The following is a 25,861-nucleotide window of genomic DNA, read 5'->3' as shown; positions in this document are numbered from 1 at the left end:
TGATGATGGTCCAGCCAAAGACTTCCCACAGTTCAGAAAAAGCCATTAAAACCGGGGAAAAAACCTTTTTGTTTACGCAAAAATGAAGCTAGGGGGAATCAGGAAACAGCAACTGATTTTTAGGCACTTGAGGTTTCACTCCCATTGACAATAATTTGACACCTCCCCCTCCATAGTCCAGGGTACAAAGAGACCCCTTTTCTTCTTACCTCCTCCCCCTCCTTTCTTCTCTTCCTCCTCCCCCTCCCTTTCGAGTGGGTCACTCGCCCGGCGTTTCGTTCTCGAAACCCCGCTGACAGACCGGGGTGATGCTTCAATGACTCCACCGCGGCATAGCCAGATGGAGAATTTTTAGTCCTTTTCAACTTCCTATTTTTCAATCTGACTAACACTTGCTCCCCTCCCCTCTTCCCGCTCCCCTCCCCTCTTCCCCCTCCCCTCTCCTCCCTCCCCCCTCCGCCTTCTCCCCCACTTCCCAGCCCCACGCGTTCCGCTCACCCCGGGAGGAGGGGAATCTCCCCCGCCCCACCGCCTGTTTCACTCCGTTGTTCTGCCCTCCCATGGGGGCGTGTCCCCAGGACGAGAAGGGGGCGGGGATGCCCATGTTTGGGCAGGGAGAGTCACGTCATTCGCCTTATATGGTCAGAGGCGTCAGGGCCCGGCGCTTCATTCACATAAAATGGAAGGAATCCCCGGCTTTAAGGGAAACGAGTCACAGTCACCTGGAAAATTGAGATCTTGTAGAGCCCGGCCAGGGAAGTCGACCCAAAGGTGGGGGCAAAAGCAGCTTCAACGCTGGGCACCCTGACCCTGCCTTCTTCTGCCTACGAACCCGTTCTACCTGTTCTTCGCCACCCCCGCCCTCGCCGCTGCTCTCTCCCCACTACCTCCCCTCCCTCTCCTGTTTTGCACCCTGGCCATCGCCACCTGCGGGCCGACCCGTCCGAGTGGTCCGGAGCCACTGCGGGGTAGCGGGATGAAGGTCGCTTCTCTCGACGGTCGCCAGCTCCGGAAGCTGCTGCGCCAGGAGGCGGCCCGCTGTGTAGTGCTGGACTGCCGGCCCTACCTCGCCTTCGCTGCCTCCAGCGTGCGGGGATCGCTCAATGTGAACCTCAATTCGGTGGTGATCCGAAGGGCCCGAGGTGGCGCCGTGCCCCTGCGCTTCGTGGTACCTGACGAAGCGGCCCGGGCGCGGCTGCTGCAGGAGGATGGGGCAGGCGCAGCGGCCGTGATTGTCCTGGACCAGGGTACCCGTCACTGGCAGAAACTGCGGAAGGAGAGCACGGCGCACATCGTTCTGGGTACGCTACTAGCCAACCTCCCAGCCGGCCCCAGGATCTGCTTTCTCAAAGGTGAGAACCCCCCGCGCTTTCGGATCGAAGGGTGGCTGGTTAGATTGGTGGAGTGAGTGGAAGGGCACAGAGCAAGGCAGGAGAAGGCGGGCAGAAGTTACATTTTTCCCTTTGGTTTCAAGTATCTCCCAAGGACCGAGAGCCCCCGACTGAAGTAAATAGGTTTCAGTTTGGACGTGTGCTTTTCTATTCCCGACCCCCCCCCCTTTTTTTTTTTAGTAATTGGAGGACCTTGGGCTTGGAGGGAAGACGCTTTGCAAATTTTTTTGGAACCTCGTAGGTTTTGAGGACTCGGCAGGCAAGAGACGAAAGCCGCTGCGAACAGACCCGGGCTCTTGGGGCTGCCAGCTTCCACCTCTCGCTTTCTTCGAAAGCGCGGCCGTACTGTGTGTCTGACCGAGCTGGTCATGGCCTGTATCGGGAAGCGCTGGGCCCGGGCCGGGGGAGGATTCAGATTATAGAAAGCATTTGGGGGACCCCCAGTTTGTGGAGAAAGCAAAGGAGCGTATCCAACCTTTCTTCTCTCCCTCTTCCTCCCAATTCTTTCTCTTCCCGCCTCCGCTAGCTAGAGGTTCAAGGGGGGTGTGGAGCGGCTGCTGAGGCAGGTTGAAATCGGCTCTTGGGAGTCTGGTTTGGCTGGAGGGAAAGGGGGTTGGGCTATTGGGTGGCTGCCCTTCTGTGCACTATGCGGCCACTTCGCTCTCCCTCTGAGATTTAGATAGGCAGAGATTAGTATGTCCGGGCACCCCGCGGTAAAGTGGCGCCCTCCCCTGCTCTCGTCCTTTCAGTCATTCTGAAAGAAGAGACAACATTGGCCTGCTGTGCTGCCCCTTTCCCCCCAGTCTTTTAGTCACCGTTATGTGCCTGTCACACCCTTTCTTTTCATGTTTTATTTTTATCTCGGCCTCCCTGGATCCCAATCCTCTCGTCCTGTCTTTCCTTCCTTGGCATTCTCCTTTTTCATCTTCAGCTTCCCTCCAAGTCCATTCCCAACATGATTAATCATTGCTATCAAATTCTACGTCGTGCTCCAAAAAGAGTTCTGGAGAAGGCTTCAGACTTAACGTTTGTATGGGTCATCGGAAGTGAGCGTGTGGCCTTGGTGGTTCACTTGAGGGGTGAGAAGTGGGTGCAAAGGTTCTTTGGTCATAAAGTAATCACAAAAAGATGCCTTATTGGAGATGGCAGACCCCGGGGAGTTTACTGACAGGTCCTGGGGAACTTGCGCTTTATCTCAGTGCTTGTACTTACTCATTCTTCACCTCCTCTTATCATCCTCCCCACTTCCCCCACAGAAGCAACATTCATCCTTTGAATCATGCACATTTCCAGCCCTTCCTGCAACTCAGTAAATCCAGTCAGTATGTGATAAGATCCTTTCTTTGCTCTACCGCTCCGGTGCTTTATAGCTCTGTTGGGGAGAGATGGACATAGATAATTTGGCAAGATTAGAGAACACCAAATAAAATAAAGTAAATGTACTGTAATCAATTCCCCAAAATAAATACATGGTTCCAGTGGTAAGTGTAGAGTTGGTTCCTAACAGGTCTAAATATTGTTCTAAATCGGACTCCTTTCTTACAAAAAACAACTCATCTATCTAGTCTTCCGAGGACATCTGTTTAGACCTTCCTTCTCTTATGTCCTTAGAATTTTATTACTTCAGCTATGATTTTGCCTTCATCCCATCCAACTCCCTCCTTCCTTTACCCCCAGCTGGAGTCCTGCAATTGAGTGTGTAGGCCCCTTGATCAGCCCACCTAGATAGTTACAAAAGAAGGCTGCATATCTGAGATCCGGAGAGAAACCAAACTGAAAAGACAAAAGGTGTTTGGCATTTTCCCAGGGAGGGCTGGAGGAAATCAGACTGCTCCCCACCCAGCAGGATAGAGGTTTCACATGTGGCATTACAGATTTCCTTTTCTTCCTAATGTGGTTTCTCAGCCTTCTGTTCCGGGGCAGTGTAGGTACAGTACATACTTCTGGCTGTTCCAGGAGGTCTTAAAGATCCGGACCAGGAAACTCCTTGCCCTACCTCCTTCCCACAGCCCATCTCAAGTAAGCAATGCTGACTCAGTACAGGAAACAGTTTGAAGTCATTGTGACTGAAGGGAAACAACATTTTTTTGTTTTGTTTTATGAAAATGACATTTAACTGCAGGATCTGAGCAGAAATTCAGAGACTAGGTTTTATTCAAGTGACATCTCAAATTTAAGAGGAAAATAATAGACTTCTTGTCTCACTTTTCCCCCTAATTTTGTGCAATGAACTTTGAGAAAGGACTAAAACCTTTGCAGTAGGTCTATATAAGGAGGCTGCATAAGACTTCAGAGTCTGCTATTTAAATCGAATACTAGCCTTCTATGAAATTAAAGGATTTTAGGATTAGGAAGTACCTTAGACTGCCTAATCCCACATGGAGAAGGTAAGTGAAGTTCAGGGCAACTGGTCGATACAATGCTGGGCCTTAGGGTCAAGAAGACCAGAGTTCAAATCCAACCTCAGACACATGCTGGATGACCCCTGGGCAAGTCACTTAGTCTTGTTTGCCTCAGTTTCCTCATCTACAAAATGAGTTGGAGAAGGAAATGGCAAACCAGTAACCTTGCCAAGAAAATCCCAAATGGGGTGGAAACAACAACAAACCAATGCTCAGATAAACTATAGTTAGATATGTCATGCACTTCTTAACCTATTCTCTATAAACTCTGGGGATGAGAATGATTTCTAAATAATCTTTGAACTTCAAAGACACATCTTGTAAGTCCTTTCCAGTCCAAGACTGATGCCTAGGACCTATCCAAGGCATTTTCTAGAGTTCTGTAATGCTTCCTATAGGCATTCTTGGTCAGGTTTCTATGGCAATGTATGTAGAACATTTGTAGCCAAGCAGGCCTGGTTTCAAATTCTGCCATAGACAAATCCTAGCTTAATGTTCTTGGGCAAGTAACAACTTCTCAGTCTCAGTTTCCCATCTGAAAAGTGTTGGGAGTTGGGATGGTCTCTTTAAAAGTCTGTCCAAGCTCTTAATACTAAGATGAATATCTTTTAAGTGTAAAAAGGTGCCTCCCAATATATAGGGAGTTTCCAAAATTAAAGTTTGAAACTGCTCTAAGACTTTTGGAACACCCTCTATGAATGCTATGTATCTATGGGGCATGAAATGTCAATGAGTGACAAAAAACTCAAAATGAAAATAACCAGTTGTAGAATTCATACCATTGCTGGTGCCCATACAAGTGGGGTTTGGTAAGATAATGAGATACCATACACCCCCCTGCCCTGACCCTATCTAGGTGGAAAGATTTTTAAGGACACTTAGAGCTAATATCTCCACTAGCCCCTTATCCCCACTCCTAGCAGCACCTGGCTGTGTGTTCTCCAAATAGTAGATATTTTATTGCAAAATTGAATTTGTTCACCCCATTTCCCCGGGAAATGTGTTTAATCTGTTCCTCTCCTAGACTGGGCCTCTATCTGCCTAGAGTATTTTGTCAACAGTCAACCTGTATCTCAGTGCCCACATCCCCCATCTCCCTAGCCAACCCATAAGTCAAGAGGGGGGAGGAGTTGGTAGCCTTATCTGTTCCCAGCCTGAGACAGAAGGCAGGCATTAAAAAAAAAAATCTTTTGTCTTAGACTGCTCTAATCCTAAAGCGCAAATCTTGTCCTAGCCTATTTGTTCAGCACTTTATTTAATTGTCATAGCAGGAAGGGACCATAGAACCTCTCCATTTTATAAGAAAAGAGAGTTCAAAAAAAAAAGGGATGTCCTACCTATTTATTGCACAGAAACATCTAAATACCAAGGTTGTAGGGGTGGATCCTAGGGATCCAGGAAGTAGTGGTTTGGGTTCTTTGGGGCCTATACTTGTTGCAAGAGTCACACAAGCAGCAAACATTCCTGTTCCTTCCGGTCAGCATGACAAGGAGTAGATTCATTGTTGAGGGCCAAGAACCTGGTCAGGATGAGCAATATGGCATTTGCTGAAGTTGACCACAGGGGAGATTTGGATGTTAGTGCTCAAGAAGAGGGGGAGGGGAGGGAGATAGCTAACTCTGATGGCAAGATGACTCATTCTAGGAATCGCTGCAGCCAGCCTCTAAGATGCTGAAGACTTGCTTGTATTGCATTAACCATTTCACTGCTGCACCAAGAGAAGAGTAGAGCCTGAGATAGGAGAACAAGACAATAAGATGTGATTCTTTCAAAATTTGTTGCTAATTTGAAACCCAAAATTAGAATCTATTCTGAATGAGAAACCTCATTCAGAGATTTTTTTTTAAGGGCTGAGGGGCTTTAAAGTAAACAGTAAAGGATGCCTGAAAATAAGTACTTAATTAAAAATAACTGCTGTTCAAGATTGTTTTTTAAAAGGGATCTGATATCAGTGTACTTGGGTTTTTTTTTTTAATAATACCTAGCTATACTATACTAGTATAGTGCTTAAGATTTGCAAAGCATTTTGAAAATCTCATTTTCTCCTTCCAGCAACCCTGGGAGAGAGGTGCTATTATTTACTCCTATTTAACAGATGAAGAAACTGGCTCTCAGGAGTTAAATGATTTCCTTAAGATCACACAGCTAGAGCTAGTGAGAATGGATTTAGACTTTTTCTTTCTCCGAGTCTTGATGCTTATATCCAGCATTTCATCTGGCTGCCTTTTAATATCTATCATTTTTGAAAATTGCCTTCCACACACCAACCATGGCAAGCCATTGTCAGACTGATAATGGGGTTTGATTTGACTTCAAATTGTATGGTTTTCTGGTATATTGCCATGACTATTAATGTGTATGTATAATTTAAAAAATTTTTTTTATTCCTTTATATCCCTTCATATAAGTATTCCCAAATGTCTGAATTCTTCACATTCATCAGTTCTTACTACAAGTAAAGACTTCAGTTTGTGTAGCCATTTCCCAGTCTTACCAGAATCTAGCTTGGTTCCAGTCATGTGACTTTGGGACAGGTTTTTTTTTTTTAATTTAATTTAGAATATTTTTTCCATGGTTACATGATTCATACACCTCTCCTCCCTCCCCCACCCTGTAGCCAACGAGCAATTCAACTGGGTTTCACATGCATCATCGATCAAGACCTATTTCCATATTAATTTCCCCAATCATATCCCCACCACCCATGTGATCCATTGTATGTTCTTCTGCATTTCTGCTCCCACAGTTCTTTCTCTGGATGTGGATAGTGTTCTTTTTCTTAAGTCTCTCCGAATTGTCCTGGATCATTGCACTGTTGCTAGTAGAAAAGTTCATTACATTCAATTGTACCACAGTGTATGTGTCTCTGTGCATTGTTCTCCTGGTTCTGCTCCTTTCACTCTGCATCACTTCCTGGAGGTCGGTCCAGTTCACAGGGAATTCCTCCAGTTCATTATTCCTTTGAGCACAATAGTATTCCATCACCAACATATACCACAATTTGTTCAGCCATTCCTCAATTGAAGGGCATCCCCTATTTTCCAATTTTTTTTGCCACCACAAAGAATTCAGCTATAAATATTTTTGTACAAGTCTTTTTCCTTATGATCTCTTTGGGGTATAAAGCCAGCAATGGTATGGCTGGATCAAAGGATAGGCAGTCATTTAAAGCCCTTTGGGCATAGTTCCAAATTGCCTTCCAGAATGGTTGGATCAATTCACAACACCAGCAATGCATTAGTGTCCCCATTTTACCACATCCTCTTCAACATAATCTGCTAGGTGTGAGGTGGTATTTCTCAGTTGTTTTGATTTGCATTTCTCTAATTATAAGAGATTTAGAACACTTTCACGTGCTAATTGATTTGATTTCTTTATCTGAAAACTGACTTCATGTGGGGACAGGTCTTTTAATCTCTTAAGGGGAGGCAGCTTCAGTTTTCGGTAAAAATGGGGATAACAGTATTTGCACTCTAAAGGGTTATAAGATCAAATGAGGCAATATGTATGTTCTTCTGAGTTTGTAAACTGAATATATTGTGCAACTATAAAGCTGCTATTTTTGGCAGCCCATTTTTTAATGGGCTGCCCATTAGAGTGACTAAAAATTTTCATTCAGAAAATTCTGAAGTCACAATTTTTATTTGTCATTCCTGTTGTGTGTGATCTCTAAAAGGGCCAAATTTACTTATTTCAATAGGCTACCCTTCATCTAATCCTAACTCATTAATTGGTTCCTAAGCAACCATTAACAAGTAATGTGCTTGGAAGAATTTTTTTGTGTTCTAATTTTGCCATTTAGAATAATTAAAATATTATGAATTTGTATTAAAACTGATTTATTTAGAGGATAACAACTGCTGGCTAGTTTGTAAATACATATTGGTAGGGATTGGGGGGGGAGGGTCTTGTCACAGGAGTACCAGTATCTTCTTTTAAGGTTGCCCTAATCATCGTTTCTAAACTATAATATTCTTTCTGTTACAATGGTATTTAACCATTTGTGAAACTGTTCTATATTATGGCCCAGGGATTTGCCTGTTGATAAATTTATACCTATAGATTAACTACTCCCATCCTCAAATATTGCAATACAATTCAACAAGAGTTTTTAAAATGTCCCTGCAAGCTAGAAACTTGTGATAAAAAGGACTAAAATACCTACCCTCAAGGGCTTATTATGTTTTACTGAATTTCACCTGTTTTAGAGGAACTTGTTGACATTAGATGGAATATCAATTTTCCACTATTAAAAAATAAGGGAAATAATGTAAAGTCCCTGACAAGAAGAGAGAAAGGGTTGGATTTAAAATTTTTTAAGCCTTTCCAAACTTGGAAAGAAATTCTTAAATATGAAATCAATGAACAATTCTTGAAAATTGGTTCAAAAGGTGATTGGTGAAATTGATTGCTCTTCCATAGAAGTATAGGGAGGACCATCAACACTGCTCTTAGCTCTGGTGGAGCATGCCAGACAAGATAATTGCTACTTCATTAGCTCTCAGATTGGGTCTCTTATAATTAGGGGATATTTCATCATATCCCTAAAAATTTCATGAATAGACTTGACAGAAGAAATCCATTTACATATGCATCCATGACAAAGTTCCATTCTTTTCAGCTATTGCCATATATGTTCATGTAGGAAGAATGATACAGAACTAGCCTCTTAATTTTCAAGAGTTTGGTATGTATCCTGCCTCTTCATAAGTGGGAGGAGTTAATCATTTCCCCTCAGGCTATCATTTTCTTTGAAAGGCCACTTCTGTTGCAAACTTTTTAAAAACCAAATGTCCTCTTAGGTATTAATAAGAAAGAAATCATCCCTAATGAGATTCAGTACTAACCTAGAATCTGAACTATTTTAGATGATTGTTCTGACCCTGGTTATATCAGCTATCTTTTTTCTGGTGAAATAAGAATTCTTGCTGATTTCTGCCACAATTTATTATTTTTTTTTTGTAGGAGGATATGAGACCTTTTATTCACAATATCCTGAGTGTTGCGTGGATGTAAAACCCATTTCACAAGACAAAACTGAAACAGAGAGAAACCTCATCAGTCACTGTGAGAAACAGAACATGAGCCGAAAACCTGCTTATGATCAGGTATGTTTAGGGGAACTTGTCCCCAGTCTTCCTGTCTGCATCCTGCACCCCACATCCTGTTCTTGAAACTGAACAGAAATGCTAGTGGGCAGCTCAGAATCAGAAGATGCTCTGCCCCAAGCCTTTGTCGCTGTTGTTTTGACAATGGGCTTGAGTCCAGCTAGTGAGCAAAGTAGAACAAATTCTAGCCATGGGGAGCTGACAATTTCTGAAGAAAAGAGGAAGTGGAAAGATATCCTATTATTAGCTGGATTGTTGAGGTTCAGAGATACTTGCAGGTCAGTTTTAATTTTACCTTAAGTTTTCTGAGCTGATTTTTTTTAATGGTTCCTGTTTAATTTCTTTCCTATTTATTCATGTATGGCAATTTCCACAAACTAGCACCCTTAATAACCATCAAGCCCTGTCATGTTGGTATTTTTAACTGGAACAAAAAATACTATGAATGCCTAACCAGGTTCTTCTCTATTTTTCTCTAATCTCTTACTGAAATAAAGGAAACCAGAAAACACAAGGATATTACTCTTATGTAGTAAAAATTCTTTTACAAAATTCACTTTCTTCAAAGGAGATGTTCTTTGAGTGTTCCCTATATAAAGAGTCAGTGGGAACAAATGCAAAGGTCCTATGACATTAGACAAGGAAATTTAATCTTTTTTTTGAGCCTCAGTATTCCCAGCTGTAAAATGGGAATGATAATAGATGTCTACCTACCTTGATTGGCTGTTTATGAGACTCAAATGAGAGTTTTAAGTACTTTTCTAAAGTACTATATAAATGTGAGCTTTTTATTGGATACTTGATACCATCACCACCACTCCAAATGTTTGAGTAACTTCCTATATGAAGTAGGGAAATGGCAGAACTATTTTCTTCTTACAGAAAGACAAAACAGCAAGATAAGTTAAGAACCATCCTATAATATTTAGTGGTAGGACTTGAGACTAGATTCCTGGGCATTCTTAAAGATTTTAGCCAAGATAGGAACATCAACTAAGTTTAAGTGGAATTATGTTTAGATGAAATCCATGGATTATACAAAGGGATTTTAAAAATGTACCTAGAAATCTTAAGGTTCTTGCTTTTTACAGTGAATGGGAGTTAGCATGGGTGTTTTTTTAATGCCCCTGGGAACATGTTTCTAGGAAATGCTGAGTGATAATTCCTCCATGACTTTGGTCAAGGATCTCCCATTAGTTTTGGGATAGACTAAAAGGAATAGTGCCAAGTGTGTGTGTGTTAGATAGAGCTGACCCAAAGCAGGTGCCCTCCTGCTCTGGACACAACTTGTAGGCATCTAATCTAAGTTGGGGAGAGGGAGGGGTTTGGATCGCTTTGTTTTAGGGTTTGTTTTGTTTTTGTTTCTTAACAAGTGAAAGAGAAACAAGAAGCATCATTAGGTTGTGAAACCCCAGTGGGCCGTCCAATCTCTTGGGGATGCACTGGGGGAAATCCCTTGGCACCACCAGGGCAAGATTATGGTAAACTTTGGGGCTTTAGAGATCCTTTGAAATGAGCTTGGCTCATTCCTCCCAAAATAATCTCTGAATGAGAGATTCAGAACAGGAAAGAAACTCATTTGATTTCAAGGCTGTTTTGGCTCAGCTGTAAAGGAAAGGGCAAGATCTCAGACCTTATGAATGTATCAATACTGTCCTGAGACCAAGAGGGAGTTCTTAAAATCTCATTTAGTTCAACTTCATCATTGTGTACTGGGGGGGGGGGGGGGGAAGAGGCATTAGAGAATGGAAGTGACTTGTTATGTGCATAGTAATACAATGAGTTAGTGATAGAATTAAGACATAGAATCTAAATCTTAAAAAGCAAAAATGCTTAACCCTTTTTTTTGTTTATCAGTGTCCAAAACTGGGCAATTAGGGTTAAGTGACTTGCCCAGGTCAAATAGCTCAGAAATATGAGACCAGATTTGAACCCAGGACTTCCACTGAAACTTGTCATGGGTTTTAAAGGCAGAAAATAAAATAAATAGGATTACCAGGTAAATCGAAAAGTCACACAGATCTTGCATTCTAAACTCCTTCTCTAATCTTTTACACTACTTGGCTGCCCTCACCCCACTCACTCATGATTGAGTATCAGCCCTTGGGAATCCATGAAAGCCTGCCAGGGGCCTTAGGAAATAAGGACTAGAGTTGGCAGGGTCTTTTGTGTACAGATGCTATTTTAATAAGACCACAACAATAATAAATAATTAAGTTAGCATTCTCCCATGTCTCTGATCCCCAAGGGGCCTTTTTTAAAGGTGGAGAAAGAATCTGTGTGTCTGTGTTTTCATTTATTCATCACCTTTGCCTTCAAGGACAAGTACTTGGAGGAAAAGGGAAAACTCCCTTGAAATGACTAGAATTTGAGAGTTCCACCACTGGGGTTCGACTTTTCCCTTAGTGAAGGCATTTTTCTCTGTTGCCTTTGGGTCCAGAGAGAAGGCTCATACCTTACTTTGGGAACTTCCAGCTGCTTCTCACCATCATCCTTCCCCTTCAGCATGGGCCTGGCAACCTATTCAGCCTTTCCATTATGTTCTTTTTCTCTGCCAGGACAGGAAATGGAAACATTAGGAGTAGCAGTGGGCTGAGGGGAAGGGGAGGGAGGGCCCAGAGCAAACAAATAACTTCTGTGTCCTTCAGCCTGGTTCACTTCCAAGTCAAAGAAAGGGGCTCCCTCATACGAGATCACTATGTTTACCATTGACCATTTTTGTATTCAATTCAATAAAACTTACTCAACACTCATTCTATGGAGAGATGGTCCTGTGCTAGTCATGGATGGGGGGATACAAAGATTACGGAGTAAAGCATGGACCTTGCTTTCTGGGAGCTTACAATCCATTTTAAGTAGGACAAATTAAGGTAACCCAAGTCACATTTTTACCATTCCAGTTTTGGTTTTGACTTGATGAATGGTCTTGGGTTCAATTGATTTCTTCCTCATTTTTGATGTTTCATTAAATTGTAAGCTCATTGAGGGCAGAAAAATGTCTTGCCTTTTTGTATTCCCATCGTTTAACACATAGTAGGCACTTAAATGTTAGTTGAATGATTGAATTCCATTAGTTTAAAGGGTTTCGATTCAATGGTCTCTTTAAGTTCCCTGCCAGAGTCTAATCATGGGGCATGTAGGTTGAATGTAATAGAAATACCAGATATATATACAGGGCCTCTTGAGGATAATCTGGTTTATATATCTTTCTCAGACAGCTCAAAGAAGTTTTTGATTTAGAGAGGTCTGTTATCTTATTGCTGTTTGTATTTTTATCTATTTTTAAGGGATGAGCTATTTATTTATCTTTTAAAGAAATCCTAGGTGTCTTAGAATCCTAAACTGTTAGAGCTCAGAGGAACCTGAAAGATTGTCTAGTCTAAACCATTCATTGGAAATTTGTCAAAGGGTAATGACTTAACATCCTGTATTTCTTAAATTCCAGGTTCTGTGTTCTTTCTGGTACCTCTTCAGACTTCCATAAAGCAGGGTCATAGAATTACAGGTGTAGTGTTAGATGGGAAGCCATTTAGCTCAACCCAATCATTTTTTAGATAAGAAATCTGAGGCCAAGAGAAGTCACTGGTCTAAGATTATACAGGAAATGGCAGAAGTATGATTGGAACCCAGTATATACCACATAGAATATCAAAATAACTGTTCTAAGAGGACAGTTGGGATTTCTCACCTCCAAATATGGACAGAATAAATGAACCTTTGCCATCATGATGAGTCACAGACCAATAATACTAGGATTGTGAGTTATTCAATGTGGAGATGACACCCACATGGGCTTGACTGAGCTATACCAATCAACCATGTTTCCACCTGAAAATTAATTATTGGATATGATTTAGAGATGATGCATATGTTGGCTATTTTTTCCACCTTCCCCCAGAAGCATAAGATAATGACGTTTCTTGATTCCTCTCTTCTCATGTTGCAGGGTGGCCCTGTTGAAATTCTACCATTCCTCTACCTTGGCAGTGCCTACCATGCTTCAAAGTGTGAGTTCCTTGCCAATCTCCACATCACTGCCCTACTCAATGTTTCCAGGAAAAGTTCAGATTCCTGCACCTCTCAGTTCGACTATAAGTGGATTCCAGTAGAAGACAATCACACGGCGGACATCAGCTCTCATTTTCAGGAAGCAATAGACTTTATTGGTAGGTGCAACCATTTTTCTTTGTTTGGGAAACCCAACAAGTATGTGGTGTTGGGGGTAGGTGGAGAACTCTGGGGTTCATGATGTGCCAAGGGGGGCTGTGATATGGTGGCAAGAACACTGGAACCAAGAGAGCACCTAGAATGGAGTCCCACCTCTGCTCCTTGTCTGTGAGACCTTGAGCAAGTTAATTCTCATATTCTTCATCTGTAAAATGAGGGGCTGGACTAGATTGTAGGTTCCCTTCTGGCCTTGAATCTTGTGACCTTGTATTGTCTTTTTATGAGGAAAAAATGAAAAGGAACAGGAAGACAAGATGGCCCAAGTAAAGAAACTGCTGAAAAAGCTGAGGAAAGGCAATTGAGGTCGCTGCCAAGAGCAGCTTTTCGCCTTCATTTTCCCTAGTTAGAATTTTTCATGTTCGAACAAAGGCTATAGTGACATCACATGCCACTCCCCTCCCCCAATCCAAATTATGCCACAGAACAAATGAGGGCCCATCTTGTATTGCTAGGTCAGTCCTGCCAGTACTGCATGCGGAGTAAGCCGAGTGAATAAGAGCTTTAATTTTTGAGACAAATGGAACAAATTGATTAATAGAATTTAATAATGCTATTCACTGAAGCTTTGATTCTTGATTCTGGCTAAGAGCAAAAAACTCCTCATATTTCCCATATAATGTTACATGTCACATGGGGTGGGGGCAGGGGAAGCCACCAAGCAAAGAATCCTAACTGGACTTTTATGTAATTAGGAGTATTTATAAGAAATTGGGAACTGCTGGGATAGGCACTGAGAGCAAGCAGCTTTCGCAGCGCTGGGGATAGATGAAGCTTGTTCTGGAGTATGGGCATGCCTCAGATATTGCAGCTCAGTTTCAGACCCACCACATAAAGCAAATATTACGATAAAACAAATCATGTCAATGTTTTGGTTTCCCAACGCATATAAGTTATATTGCGTTATATTGAGGTCTATTAAATGTGCACTAGTGTTTATATCTTCTTTAAAACAACTATACAAACCTTAATTTAAAAAAGGGTTTATTGCTTTTAAAAGGCTTATTGCCATCTTTCTGATGGTGAAGGGTCTTCCCTCCAATGTGGTTGGCTACTGAAGATTGGCCCTGCCAAGGTAGTATCTTAAAAGACAAAAAGTTTGCCATATCCAGTCAACTTTTGCTTTCACTTGAACACTTTAAGAGGCCATTGTAGGGTTATTATTTGGCCTATAGTTTTATGTCTCTGCGAATAAGGAGCCTTGAGGGAGAGAGATCAGAACACTAGCTAGCCCATTTATCTGGCCCAAAGTCCGTAGAACTCTCAATTACAATAGTAATACCAAGGATTGTGGATCACATGTTAACCATAATGAGATTTAATGATAATAATGAAAAAGATTGGAATATTGCAAGAATTAGCAAAATATTACTCAGCATGATGTAAGCATACAAAATGGCGCCAATAGACTTGTTCAACAAGAGTTGACAAACCTTCCATTTTTTAAAAATAAAATATCTTTATTAATAAGGAATAATGTGATAAAGTATCCTTCTAGCAAAAATCTTGTAAGTTAGAGACAGCTAGGTGGCTCAGTGAATTGAGAGCCAGGCCTAGAAATAGGAGATCTGAGTTCAAATATGACCCCAGATATTTCTCAGCTGTGTGACCCTGGGCAAGTCACTTAACCCCTATTGCCTAGTCTTTACTGCTCTTCTACCGTAAATTGATTTTAAGATGAAAGGTAAGGGTTAAAAAAAATATTAAGTTAGTGAGACATTCATCTTGAAAGAACCTCAATCCCTTTTCATAATATATTTGGAAATTTGCATTTTTTTTGAAAGTTCTAGAATAGGTTCTTTTCCCCCTAATATGTCCTTTTCACAATAATGCAGGGAGGCTAAATAGTTCCATCTTTCAGGTTTGAACACTGAGACTTGGAGAAGGTAGAAAGGTTGAGAAGGGTCTGGCATTGGGGTGTCAGTGCTAGCTGTGCTCATGCTACTAGTCCAATGGGGAGGTCATAGACTCTTGGATGGCCAGATTTAGAAGGAGCCTATTAGGACTGTTCATCCAGCTCCCTTATTTTGCAAAGAAGGAAAATGAAGCTAGACCTAGTGGCTCACCAGTTCCATTTCAGCCACAAGAGACCAGGCCATTCTGGCCCCTTGCCTTTCTCTTTCAACTAGAGCCTAGAACCTATGGGCATTTCCCAGGTGGGGCATTGGGCTCCATACGTCCCTTTAAAGGAAATAATGCAGGTCTTTCTCTGTCCCCTGTCATTGCCTTCTGCCTTGATGGGGAGATGTGATTTTCTCCCAAGAAGAATTTGTTTCTGGGTCCATTGGAAAAGGCAGGTGTCCAGGAAGGACCAGCTCGAAGCAGTAGTAATTACAAGGCACAGGCAGCAATTACATGGAACTCTGAGCTATGGAGTAGTGGCAGTAAATAAGGATGATTTCAGCCAAACAAGAAACTCCAACCAAAGGAAATCCTGCCAGAGGCAAAAAAAAAAACAACAAACCAAACAGTTGAGGATGGTCTCTTTCCACTTTTGCAGAGACCTTTCTTTGAGACTCTGGGCTTAGTAGATTCCTTTGGGGCCTATTAGAAGGGCCCCCAAATGATGACTTCGCATTGGGGAATCTTTTAGTCTTTTCTCCCAGTTACCCAGAATGCCTTTGCTCTCTTTGAGTTAATTCTCCAGGTAACTCCTTAATGAGGTAATGAAATCCACCGATGTCCCCTTATTTGTAGCTTTCATGTGCTTGTGTGTGGGGAATCCTTATAGACCATCCAAACCCCCACTCAGTGTTTGGAAAACCTTTGCATGCTGGTTCCCAGGCTATTACCAATCGGAAGGGAGGACTAATGCATCTTAATTAAGGGGGTGTGGAGCAATGCAATGAAGACTAGAAGGGAAGTTTTAAGTCAGAAACACCTACGAGGTGCCCTTTGGTTTAAACAGGTGTGGCTTAGATTGGGAGGAGGCCAGGTCCTTGGATCTCCTAGTAGAAGTTCAGACCTGAGCCATGGCTTCCTCAGGAGTGGTACCAGGCAATTAAAAAAAAAATTGGAGCACAAAGGAGAAATTCCTAGAATTGGCCTTTTTTTTTTAATGGAAACAGACTGGTATAAAGATGACCAATAGAATCTGGAGGCTTGATTAGTCTTGGGTTTCATGCTTCAGTGGCAATATGAGCCTGAGTGGGTCACTTAAAAACTATGGGCCTCAGTTTCCTGAGCTGTGAAATTAGAATAATATGATATAGATCAAATAAAGGGAATAGCGTATATATGAAAGCATTTTTAAAAAATTTTGTTTTGAGTATTTTTCCAAGGTTACAAAAATCATGTTCTTCCCCTCCCCCAACCTCCCCTTCCATAGCAGACGCAAAATTCCACTGGGTTTTACATGTGCCATTCACTAGTCAAGACCTATTTCCATATTATTAATGTTTGCACTAGGGTGATCATTTAGGGTTTATAACCCCAATCATATCCCATGTGATCAAGCAGTTGTTTTACTTTTGTGTTTCTATTCCCACAGTTCTTCCTCGGAATGGATGGCTTTCTGAAAGCATTTTTTTAAGTGGAAAATATTAAAGTTTTCTGATTGCATGGATTTTTTTTTTAAAGAATTTTGAGTTTTGAGGTGCAGCTGGGTGACTCAGTGTATTGAGAGCCAGGCTCGGAGATGGGAGGTCCTGGGTTCAAATTTGGCCTTAGACACTTCTTAGCTGTGTGACCCTGGGCAAGTCAACTTGACTCCCATTTCCTAGCCCATACCACTCTTCTGCCTTAGAACCGAACCAATGCACAGCATTGATTCTAATGAATGGTAAGGGTTTAAAAAAATTTTTTTGGAGGTTTGAATTGTCTCCCTCAATCCCCTCCTCCTTGAAGGGAAGTAGTTTGATATGGATTTATGTGTATGTAAAACATTTCTATGTTGGCCATGTTGTAAAAGAAAACAGATACCCCACCCCTAAAAAATGAGGTCCAGAGAGGTTACTGGCCTGGGGCCAACACAATAAATAAGGAGAAAATGCAAAAGAGCTACTAATTCTAAATCCACTGGTCATTTCTATAAGGTCCATCTCCCATCTCTTTACAACCCCATTCATGGGAATTTAGGTATTAAACTATCCCATTTGGATCCACTTATCTGTTACTAGGCTACTTTCCTGAAAGGCCATTTCCTAAAAGGGATCCTACTAGATAGAGCATGGTCCAGTCAAATGATTGCTTCTGTTGTCTGCTCTTCTATAAACTTGCTGTTTAACCTGATCTTGAACAAGTCACTTCTGTAAAACGAGGGCATTGGACTGGTGCAAGGGTGCCAGGATTGTGTTGTGGACTCCTTTAGTGATATGATGAAGCCTACAGACTGCATAAATAGGATTCTAAGGAAATCGGCTATCAAAATAACATTTTTCATGTCTAATCCCACCAAAACTTTTCCATGGATCCTGAATCCATGGGCCTTAGGTTAAGAATCCATAAATTAGGTAATCTCCAAAGGCCTCTTTCCCTTCTTCTGGTTCTAACCTTCTACATCTCGGTGGGCATGTAGAGCCAGAGAAGAAATAGATGGCAGCCGATTCGGGAGAGCATCCCAAGGATCACTAGGTGGCTCACTCAGTGGATAATAGAGTGCCAGGCCTGGAATTGGGAGGCCTTGGTTCAAATCTGTGTGGCCTTAGCCAAGTCACTTAACCTCAATTTCTGTCTTGGAAGTGGTACTAAGACAGAAGAAGAGTTTTTAAAAATTCTAGCATACAAGAACAAAAATTTTCTCTTAGTTGTAACCTTGGTAGTTATTCCACTCATGCCACCACCACCACCTTCCATTCTGTCTCCTCCCCTTTCCCCCGCCCCAAAAAATTCCTGGGTAGAGCTTGAGTTCTACCCCAGTTGCCTCTAGTTTCTGAAAAGCTCAGGGGACTTTTGGCCCCACAGGAAACTCCACCTACCCCTCATAGCACAGGTGTCTTATCTTTGAATTTAACATTGCTGACTCATTTCAAAACTTTCAAAATTGAAGGTTTTTTTTTTCTCTTCAAAACCTTCAATGACTGCACATACCCAATTTCCCCCTTGGTGTTTACGTACATTCAGCTATATTTAACATCCTCTGTCGTAACCATTTCCTCACCGAGTCAGAGAGAGAATTGAAAAGGCCATGTATTTCTGTAGTTTCATTTTGGAAAAGCTTTCTTCCCTCCCCTATTTCCCTCCTACTCCATTCTTTTCAAAAGCTGACAGATCCTAGCTGCTCCTGCATGCACAGCAGTTTGGGGAGGTGGGTGAGGGTAGGAGACCTTTCCCATCCCACTCCCTTAAAAAAAATATTTAAAATACTGAACCTGAGTAACAGTAATTGGTGGTGGTGAGTTAAGCAATGACTCCTGTTATTGCACAAAAGAGTCGTTTGTCAAAGCCATTTATGTCCTCAGTTGAGTCCAAGTGTCACTTGGGGATGTAATTAGTTTGTAGCTTACTGTACATTTGGTTGGTGGGAGTCTCAGGGGAACTGAGCAAAAATATCCCTGCCCTGTGCACCCAGCCAGGCTAGGTGCCATCTGAAAGCCTAGGAGGGGTCATGGCAGGAAAGAAGTTGAGCCTAGGTTTCTCCTTGTGTCCCTCCAAAATCGTATGACCTGCTCCTCCTAGAGAGGTGTGGCCTCTATTGGAACCAAAAACCTGCACCTTCATTTTCCCTCCAACTCCAGAGAGGATGGACTTGGGGGTTTGTCAAAGGCACTTAACTTGTATAACTGGGGAAATCATTTAATTTTCAGACTTTCTATGTAAAATGGGGGATTGAATGTTATATGGCTTTTAAGATCTTATCAAGATTTACTTTCTACCCCATTTTTGTGTTGTGGACCCCAAAATTCCAATCCCTTTAATGGTATTAAAGGCATAGAATAAAACATGGAGAATTACAAAAGAACCTGACTATTGCAATAGAGTTAATAAAATGTTTTTCCAAAAAACTTTACAGACTCCAGGTTAAGAACCTCTTGAGTCTAGAGCTTGTCAACTTTTTCAGGCCAATACTTTGTAGTAGGAACAGCCGTTTTGTTTTATTAGAGAATTCATTATAAGGCAGATCTATCTTATACTCCATTGATGGGGGCTTAAATATCGAGCTGTTTACACAGAGGGCAATCTCCTGATCCCGACACTAAATTTCTATGTGGGGTAGAAGTTGGATGAGTTCTAGAATTCTTAGCCACAGTTCCATTCCACAGATACCTGTTATACATGTACCATATGTGTTCAATACTGTTATTAGACATGCCCTGGACAAAAGGGAAAAGTCAACCAAGAATCCTTTATTAAGTGCTTTCATGGCCAGGCACTGGGGCTATGAAGAAAAAAGCAAAATTAGTTCTAGTTCTCAAGAAGAGAGAGCATCCAGTCTTATTGGGTCTTGGAATCCCATAGATCTGAGGTTCACGCTCCCAAGTAGGGTTCATTGGTGATGAATGGTGAGAATATAAGGCAATAGCCTAAGGTCATGGTGACCTAAAAGCCTAATGATTTGGTCCCTTGGAAGAACACTGGCTTGGAAGTCAGAGGACCCAAGTTCAATCCTACCTCTGAGCTTGGAAGTCACTTAATCTCTGTGGACTTGGATTTCTTTATGCCATCCAAGCCATTCATTTTGCCAGATAGACTCTGATGGTCACTTCTAGAATCACGTTTATGGTGCTATGATAGTAATTTTGCTGTTGCATAAGTCCTCTGTAATTTTGCTTTGGTTTTTTAGTAACTGACCCTCTTCCCTTTTTTATTTTTTTTTGTAGACTATGTCAGGCGAACTGGTGGCAAAATCTTGGTTCACTGTGAGGCTGGAATCTCCCGCTCCCCCACCATCTGCATGGCTTATCTCATGAAAACCAAGAGATTCTGCCTGGAGGAGGCCTTTGATTACATTAAGCAAAGGAGGAGCATGATCTCACCCAACTTTGGCTTCATGGGCCAACTCCTGCAGTATGAATCAGAGATTCTATCTTCCATGCCCAACCCCCAAGTTGCCTCCTGCAAGAGGGAGGCAGCTGCGTCATTCTTTGCAGATGAATTGACTCTGAGCCCGGGGTTTGAAGGCTCTTGCTACACATTCCCTACCTCCGTGCTGACAACAGTGCCCATCCACTCACCGGTCCACCAGCTGAAGCTGAGCCCCATTACCGCATCTTCCACCTGCTGAAGGCAGGAAGAGATAGTAGATGGTGGGGAGCCCTGAAGAGCAACTGTGATTTCTAAAACTCGAGACATTTCATAACTGTGCAATACTGATGACCTCATGGATGCCATCCAAGCTCAAGTCGGGGCCCTGGCCGGGGTGGTTCTAGAAAGCAGAGCTGTTTCTGCTCCAGAGCCAGGCTTGCAAACATTGATTAAATTAAACTGGATGGACTTTGGGGAAAAGTTCTCAATGGAGTGTTACTATGGGATGCCAAGCCATTTATGTGCTGTGAGGTGCACCAACTACTGTGCTTCCAGGCCTAAAGCTTCCTGGCTGCTGGAAGACTTGTTTTTTCTCTTCCTTCTCTTCCTCCTCTTCCTTAGAAGACTCTTCACTCCTTACCACCTCATGGTCTGCCTTCTCATTCCTAAGTGTAGGCAATAAATAAATACCTGCAACAGCCAAGAGGAGGAGACCATTAAAAAGCCAATTGACTGAAGGAAGCACAATTTCTCACCTTGAATTTCCTGGGTAATAGTACCAGAACTTTGGCTGGGTTTGGCCAAACTTTTTAATTTTTAATTTTAGCTTTTCTTTTTAAATAACTTCCCTGTGACTTCAGGGCATAAGCTGATCACCAGCTATAGTCAGGAAAATAACCATGCCAGGTCTGTCCCATTAGGAACACTGGAACCTTTCTCTGGAAACTTTGAAAAAGAGTGATGGGAGATAAAGATGGTCATACACACTCTAGGGATAGCAGAATGGGGGTCAGTTTTACTGGGACAGGTGTGGCTGTGTTTTTTCTGGGTTTCCTGTTGCTTTAGAGTGAATACTCCCAAGAACTTGATGGGCTCTTGGGTGAAACAGGGCAGGGACCCAGCTGGCCTATTAAGATAGAGCCCACTCCCTAGCTTGGCTCTATCCATACTTGAATATCTCCTGGCATACCCTGAAAACAGACACTTCTACTATTTGAAAACTGCTGAATCATAGACCAAAAACAACCAAACCCCCAGCTCCTTTAAAATAAAAGAATTTGAAAATTTTTTAAAAGGAAAGAAAAGAAAACAATACCTTCTTGTGCTCTTGTAGGTCAGTAGCATTGGAAATTTGATATACCTAGCTTGCTTGTTGTGTATGTGCTTGGTTACCTCTGTGTGTGTGTGTGTGTGTGTTTATTTGTGCATATATGTCTGCTCACAACAGACTGTACTGTGTGTTTCTATGACATTGTTCCCATCCCTGCCCTGAAGTTCATCTCTTAAGCTGTAATGGCTTAATGTCTTTTTGTAGAGCTACAGTGTCGTCCAAAAACCATGGTACTTGTCTCTCAGTTATTCCTTCAGGGTAAGAGGCAATAATTTCCTGAAATACATAACATGAATGTGAAGAAAGCTGAGATGTTGTTGTATTGATATATTGTTGGTTGCTTTTTTTATAGTGCAAAATAAAAATGTAAAAAAATAATCTACCAGGTTTCTGGGTGATGTCCCCAAGAAAATTAATCTTTTAGTAGTTCTTGGAATGAGTGCATTAATATCACAGGAATTTGTTCCCAAATGACCTTTGATGGATCCTGAAACCATAATCCTGCATATGTATATATAGTAATGCCTATTTTCTTATTAGGCATCAAATCTTAAGTCTAAACATGTTATCCCAACACCATCCATATACACATATATAATATCCTAAGTCATTAGCCAAGGATATACCCTTGAACACTACCCAAGGACCTTTTCACGTTACTCTCTGGGAACAGGGATTCTAGTTATAATATATTAACATTACTCCATATAGTTCACATTTCTTGTCCAGAAGAAGAATGAGATTTTACCAAATTCTTTGCTAAAACCTAGATAATTACTATGTCAACACTAATTGCTCCAACAGTCATGATTGTTTTCACTGGAAACTGCCATCCTGTAGTCAGGAGAAGTTGCTGATACTGGATTTTCTGACCTCCATCACTGCAGACCCAAGATGGTGAAGACCCAGTCTTGGCCCTTCTGATTGGAGGCTACCTCTTCCTTTTCCAGACGTCAGCTGTGAACTACTCACTCTTAACTTCTTTCATTATTGTCTTGTTTGACGTCTACTGTTGCCATATAGAAATCATTGCCTCCCTAAATCATTTATCACAGCCAAGTACCCAGGGAGTAAGATTGCAGGAATAAGATTAGACTTCCACCTCCAATAAACATGCTGTCATTTTATCCAATTGCTTTTGCTATCATCTACTATCCTCCCACTCTCCCTCCTTTCTTAAGAATTCCAGAGTCTCTCTGGTCTTCTTCAACCTCTGTCTTCATACACCGGGTGGTGCAGTGGAAAGAGTGACAAGTATGTAGTCAGGAAGACAAATTCAAATTCCTTAACCTCTGCCTCAGTTCTCATCTATAAAGTTGGGTTAATAGCATTGACCTCCCAGGGGACTTGAGAGAATCAAATGAGATAATATTTGTAAAGTTAGTTTAGCCCAGTACCTAGCACATAGTAGGTCCTTAATGAAGGTTTATTTCCTACTTATAAATATCCTATCTAATAACAGTTTATAATAACAATAATCCTATCTATTAAATGTTTCAAACCTTTCCTCAGACAGATGACTTCCAAATCTTTCTCCTGATGGAGTGATGCCAGTTCTTTGGGTTTACTACCTCCTTTGCCATCTTTTAAATGTCATGTTTTAGAATCTTGCCAAAAATTTAAGTCAAGCTCACTGGCCTATTATAGGCAAACTCCATTCTCTTCCCTTTTTTGGAGGATGTTTAGGGACTGTCTTCTACCCTTCTTTGTATTCCCAGCCCTTGTCATAGTGCCTGCCATATAGTAAGTACTTTATGATTGAAGGACTTCTCCAGTCCTTCAGCATCCTTCTCATTCTCCAGTCTCTCCGCCATTGCTTGGCAGTGGTTCAACAATTACTGGCCAGATAGTTCACTATCCTGAGCAATAATTCAGTCCCAAATCAGAATTTGCTGGGCTTTTAAATCCTGGCTCTTTCCACAATACCATGATTCCTTTCCTAGGACTCAGTTGGGATCTTTCATTGTTCCTTTCCTTAACATTCTGGGCCAGCAGTCTCAGTGTAGAGAAATGGCTTCTACTCTACCTGGCACTTTCTCTCGCCTACTCCCTTGATGTACTAAACCCAAACATGGGATCTGGCAGGGCAGCTCACCTAGTAGAGTCGAAGGAACAGTGATGCAGAAATTAGTTGATTCCTTGCCTCTTCTGTGAACTAATTGGGTCACCTTAGGCAAATCTGTGCCTTGCTTTAGGATTCTGATTCCTCCAACCTAAGAAATATTGGTACCAAAACCTTTTCCCCTTCCTTAATCCTAAACTTCTTTCTTAGAGTCAATACCAAATATCTGTTTTAAGGCATAAGAGCAGTTAGGGCTAGGCAATGAGGGTTAGTGACTTACCCAGGGTCACATAGCTAGGAAGTATCTGAAGCCAGATTTGAACCCCAGTCCCCCAACTTTGGGCCTGACACTATCTGCTGTGCTACCTATCAGTTCCCAAGTACTTTTTTACAGAAATAAAAAGAAGACAAATAATTAGGAGTTTTCACTGCTTGTGACTGGGTTGTACCATTATAATAAAAATGATGCTACCTAAATTAATTATGGATTTAATGTTATACCCATCAAATTACCAAGGGGTGACTTTATAGAGCTAGATGAAATAATATTTACTTGGAGGAACAAAAGGGCCCAAAAAGAAAATAATGAAAAAAGTAAAATGAAAAGAACACCGCACTTCTAAACATCAAGATATATTATAAATTCAAAACTACTTTGTATTGGTTTAATAAAGAAAAACAGCTATGGATACCCAACAGAGGAGGTTGGTGACATATTGAATATCCCAAATATCTTTGGGGAGAAATTCTTAACCAAACCAGGGACAGAAGGGAACATCAAAATGACAATTACAAATCCATCAAAAATTGAAAAGCTTTAAAAAAAATATGTAGTTAGAATAAGAGGGGGAAATTATGGATTAGGGGAAAAATCTTTGCATCAGATAGCTCTGATAAAAATCAAATATCCAAGATATTTAATGAAGAGAATTAAAAACAAATTTAAGATCAACCATTGTTCCCTAATACATAAGTGATCAAAGAATAGGTATGGCTTTCAAAAGAAGAATTACATTCTATCAAACAGGAATTATTATTCCAAATTACTAATAAGAAAAATACAAATTAAAGTAAGTCTGAGGCTTTATCTGCTACCTATAGAATTGGCAAGGATGACAAAAGGCAGCAGTGGTCAATCATGGAGGAGCTGAAAGCAGGCAAGCATAAATATATATATTTTCTTGGTAGAACTGTGAATTGGTCTAAATATTCTGGGAAAACAACTTGGAATTATACAGGAAAAAGAGTCACTAAATTGTTCTTACCTTTTTCAACCTTACTGGCCTTAGGCCCTAAAGAAGTAAAAGGGGAAAAGGACCTACATATACACCAGCATAATCATATCAATATTCATTTTGTGCTACCAAAGCCTGGCAATGAAGTGGATGGGTGCCTATAGAATGGAGAGTAGTGAGGGGAAATGTGGCATATGAATATTTTGTGAAAATATATAATGCGAGAAATTCAGAGAAACAAGGGAAGACTTTTAAGAACCAATATTCAGATTGAAGCAAGCAAAAGGATAATATATGTGATTACAATATATTCAGTAACTAAAAAAATGCAGACCAGAAAGAAAATTAAAACAAAGCTAAATGCCAAGTGATTATAATGACAAATTGTTGCCTCCAATAAGTGATAAGAAAATGCCCCTGCTTCCTCTCTTTATCTCTGGATGGTTGAGAAGTGCCACGGTAGAATGCAATGTGTACTTTCAGATGCTGTACTGGTATCCAAGAGTTTTCTTAACTGTATTTCTTTTGTTATAAGGAAGAGCTAATTCAAAGGGTAGGGAGAGGGAAGAAGATTTAACTTTCCAAAAGTAATTGTGACACAACTATTGCCTAGCCCTTACTGCTCTTCTGCCTTGTTCCAAGGTAGAAGATAAGGGTTTAAAAATATATACAGATTCTAAATGATCACCCAGTGCAAATATTAATAATATAGAAATAGTTCTTGATCAATGACACATGTAAAACCCAGAGTGGAATTGCATGTTGGCTACAGGAAGGGGGGGGGGTGAGAGGAGGGAAGAGAAAGAACATGAATCATGTAACCATGGAAAAATATTCTAAATTAATTAAATAAATAAAATTTAAGACCAAAAAATAAAAATATATACAAATAGACCCTAAATGATCACCCTAATGCAAATATTAATAATATGGAAATAAAATGGAAATTGATCAAAGATACATGTAAAACCCAGTGGAATTGTGTGTTGGCTATGGGAGGGGGATAGGAAGAGGGGAGAAAAAGAACATGAATCATATAACCATGTGAAAATATTCTTAATGAATTAAAAAGTTTAAAGGCCAAAAATATATAAAATTATATTTAATAACATAATAATAAAATCAATATGTTGAAATACATACAAATATAAATAGGATTAATAATTTAAAATAGATACAAATATAAATAAAAGCGTGTTGAATAGA

The 25,861-nt window shown here is 41.1% G+C and overlaps 1 protein-coding gene and 1 long non-coding RNA gene across 2 annotated transcripts; one reads left to right on the top strand and one right to left on the bottom strand.

The window, feature by feature from the left end:
* Window positions 1-641: 641 nt before the first annotated feature.
* Window positions 642-21,736, top strand: DUSP5 (dual specificity phosphatase 5). Its single transcript, XM_001378114.4, has 4 exons — window positions 642-1,352; window positions 8,759-8,901; window positions 12,848-13,067; window positions 19,884-21,736. Exons 1-4 carry the CDS (start codon window positions 977-979, stop codon window positions 20,285-20,287), a joined length of 1,143 nt encoding a protein of 380 aa, XP_001378151.1. The 5' UTR covers window positions 642-976; the 3' UTR covers window positions 20,288-21,736.
* LOC103106177 (uncharacterized) lies at window positions 1,547-12,851 on the bottom strand. Its single transcript, XR_460360.3, has 4 exons — window positions 12,590-12,851; window positions 11,357-11,452; window positions 5,131-5,524; window positions 1,547-2,763 (listed from the first exon to the last, which is right to left on the bottom strand). It is a non-coding gene; the product is annotated as an uncharacterized LOC103106177 (long non-coding RNA).
* Window positions 21,737-25,861: the final 4,125 nt, after the last annotated feature.

Source organism: Monodelphis domestica, chromosome 1, assembly GCF_027887165.1.
Source record: "Monodelphis domestica isolate mMonDom1 chromosome 1, mMonDom1.pri, whole genome shotgun sequence".
Lineage (NCBI taxonomy): Eukaryota > Metazoa > Chordata > Mammalia > Didelphimorphia > Didelphidae > Monodelphis > Monodelphis domestica.
The sequence above is the reverse complement of the archived record's forward strand: the minus strand, read 5'-3'. Positions and strand labels throughout refer to the sequence as shown.

What these genes read in the sequence shown, in the direction of transcription:
- DUSP5 (XM_001378114.4), top strand. Translation starts at nt 977, where the DNA reads ATGAAGGTCGCTTCTCTCGACGGTCGCCAGCTCCGGAAGCTGCTGCGC. An exon ending in CAGGATCTGCTTTCTCAAAG is followed by an intron (nt 1,353 to 8,758) that starts GTGAGAACCCCC and finishes TTTTTTTTGTAG; the next exon opens with GAGGATATGAGACCTTTTAT. An exon ending in GGAAGCAATAGACTTTATTG is followed by an intron (nt 13,068 to 19,883) that starts GTAGGTGCAACC and finishes TTTTTTTTGTAG; the next exon opens with ACTATGTCAGGCGAACTGGT.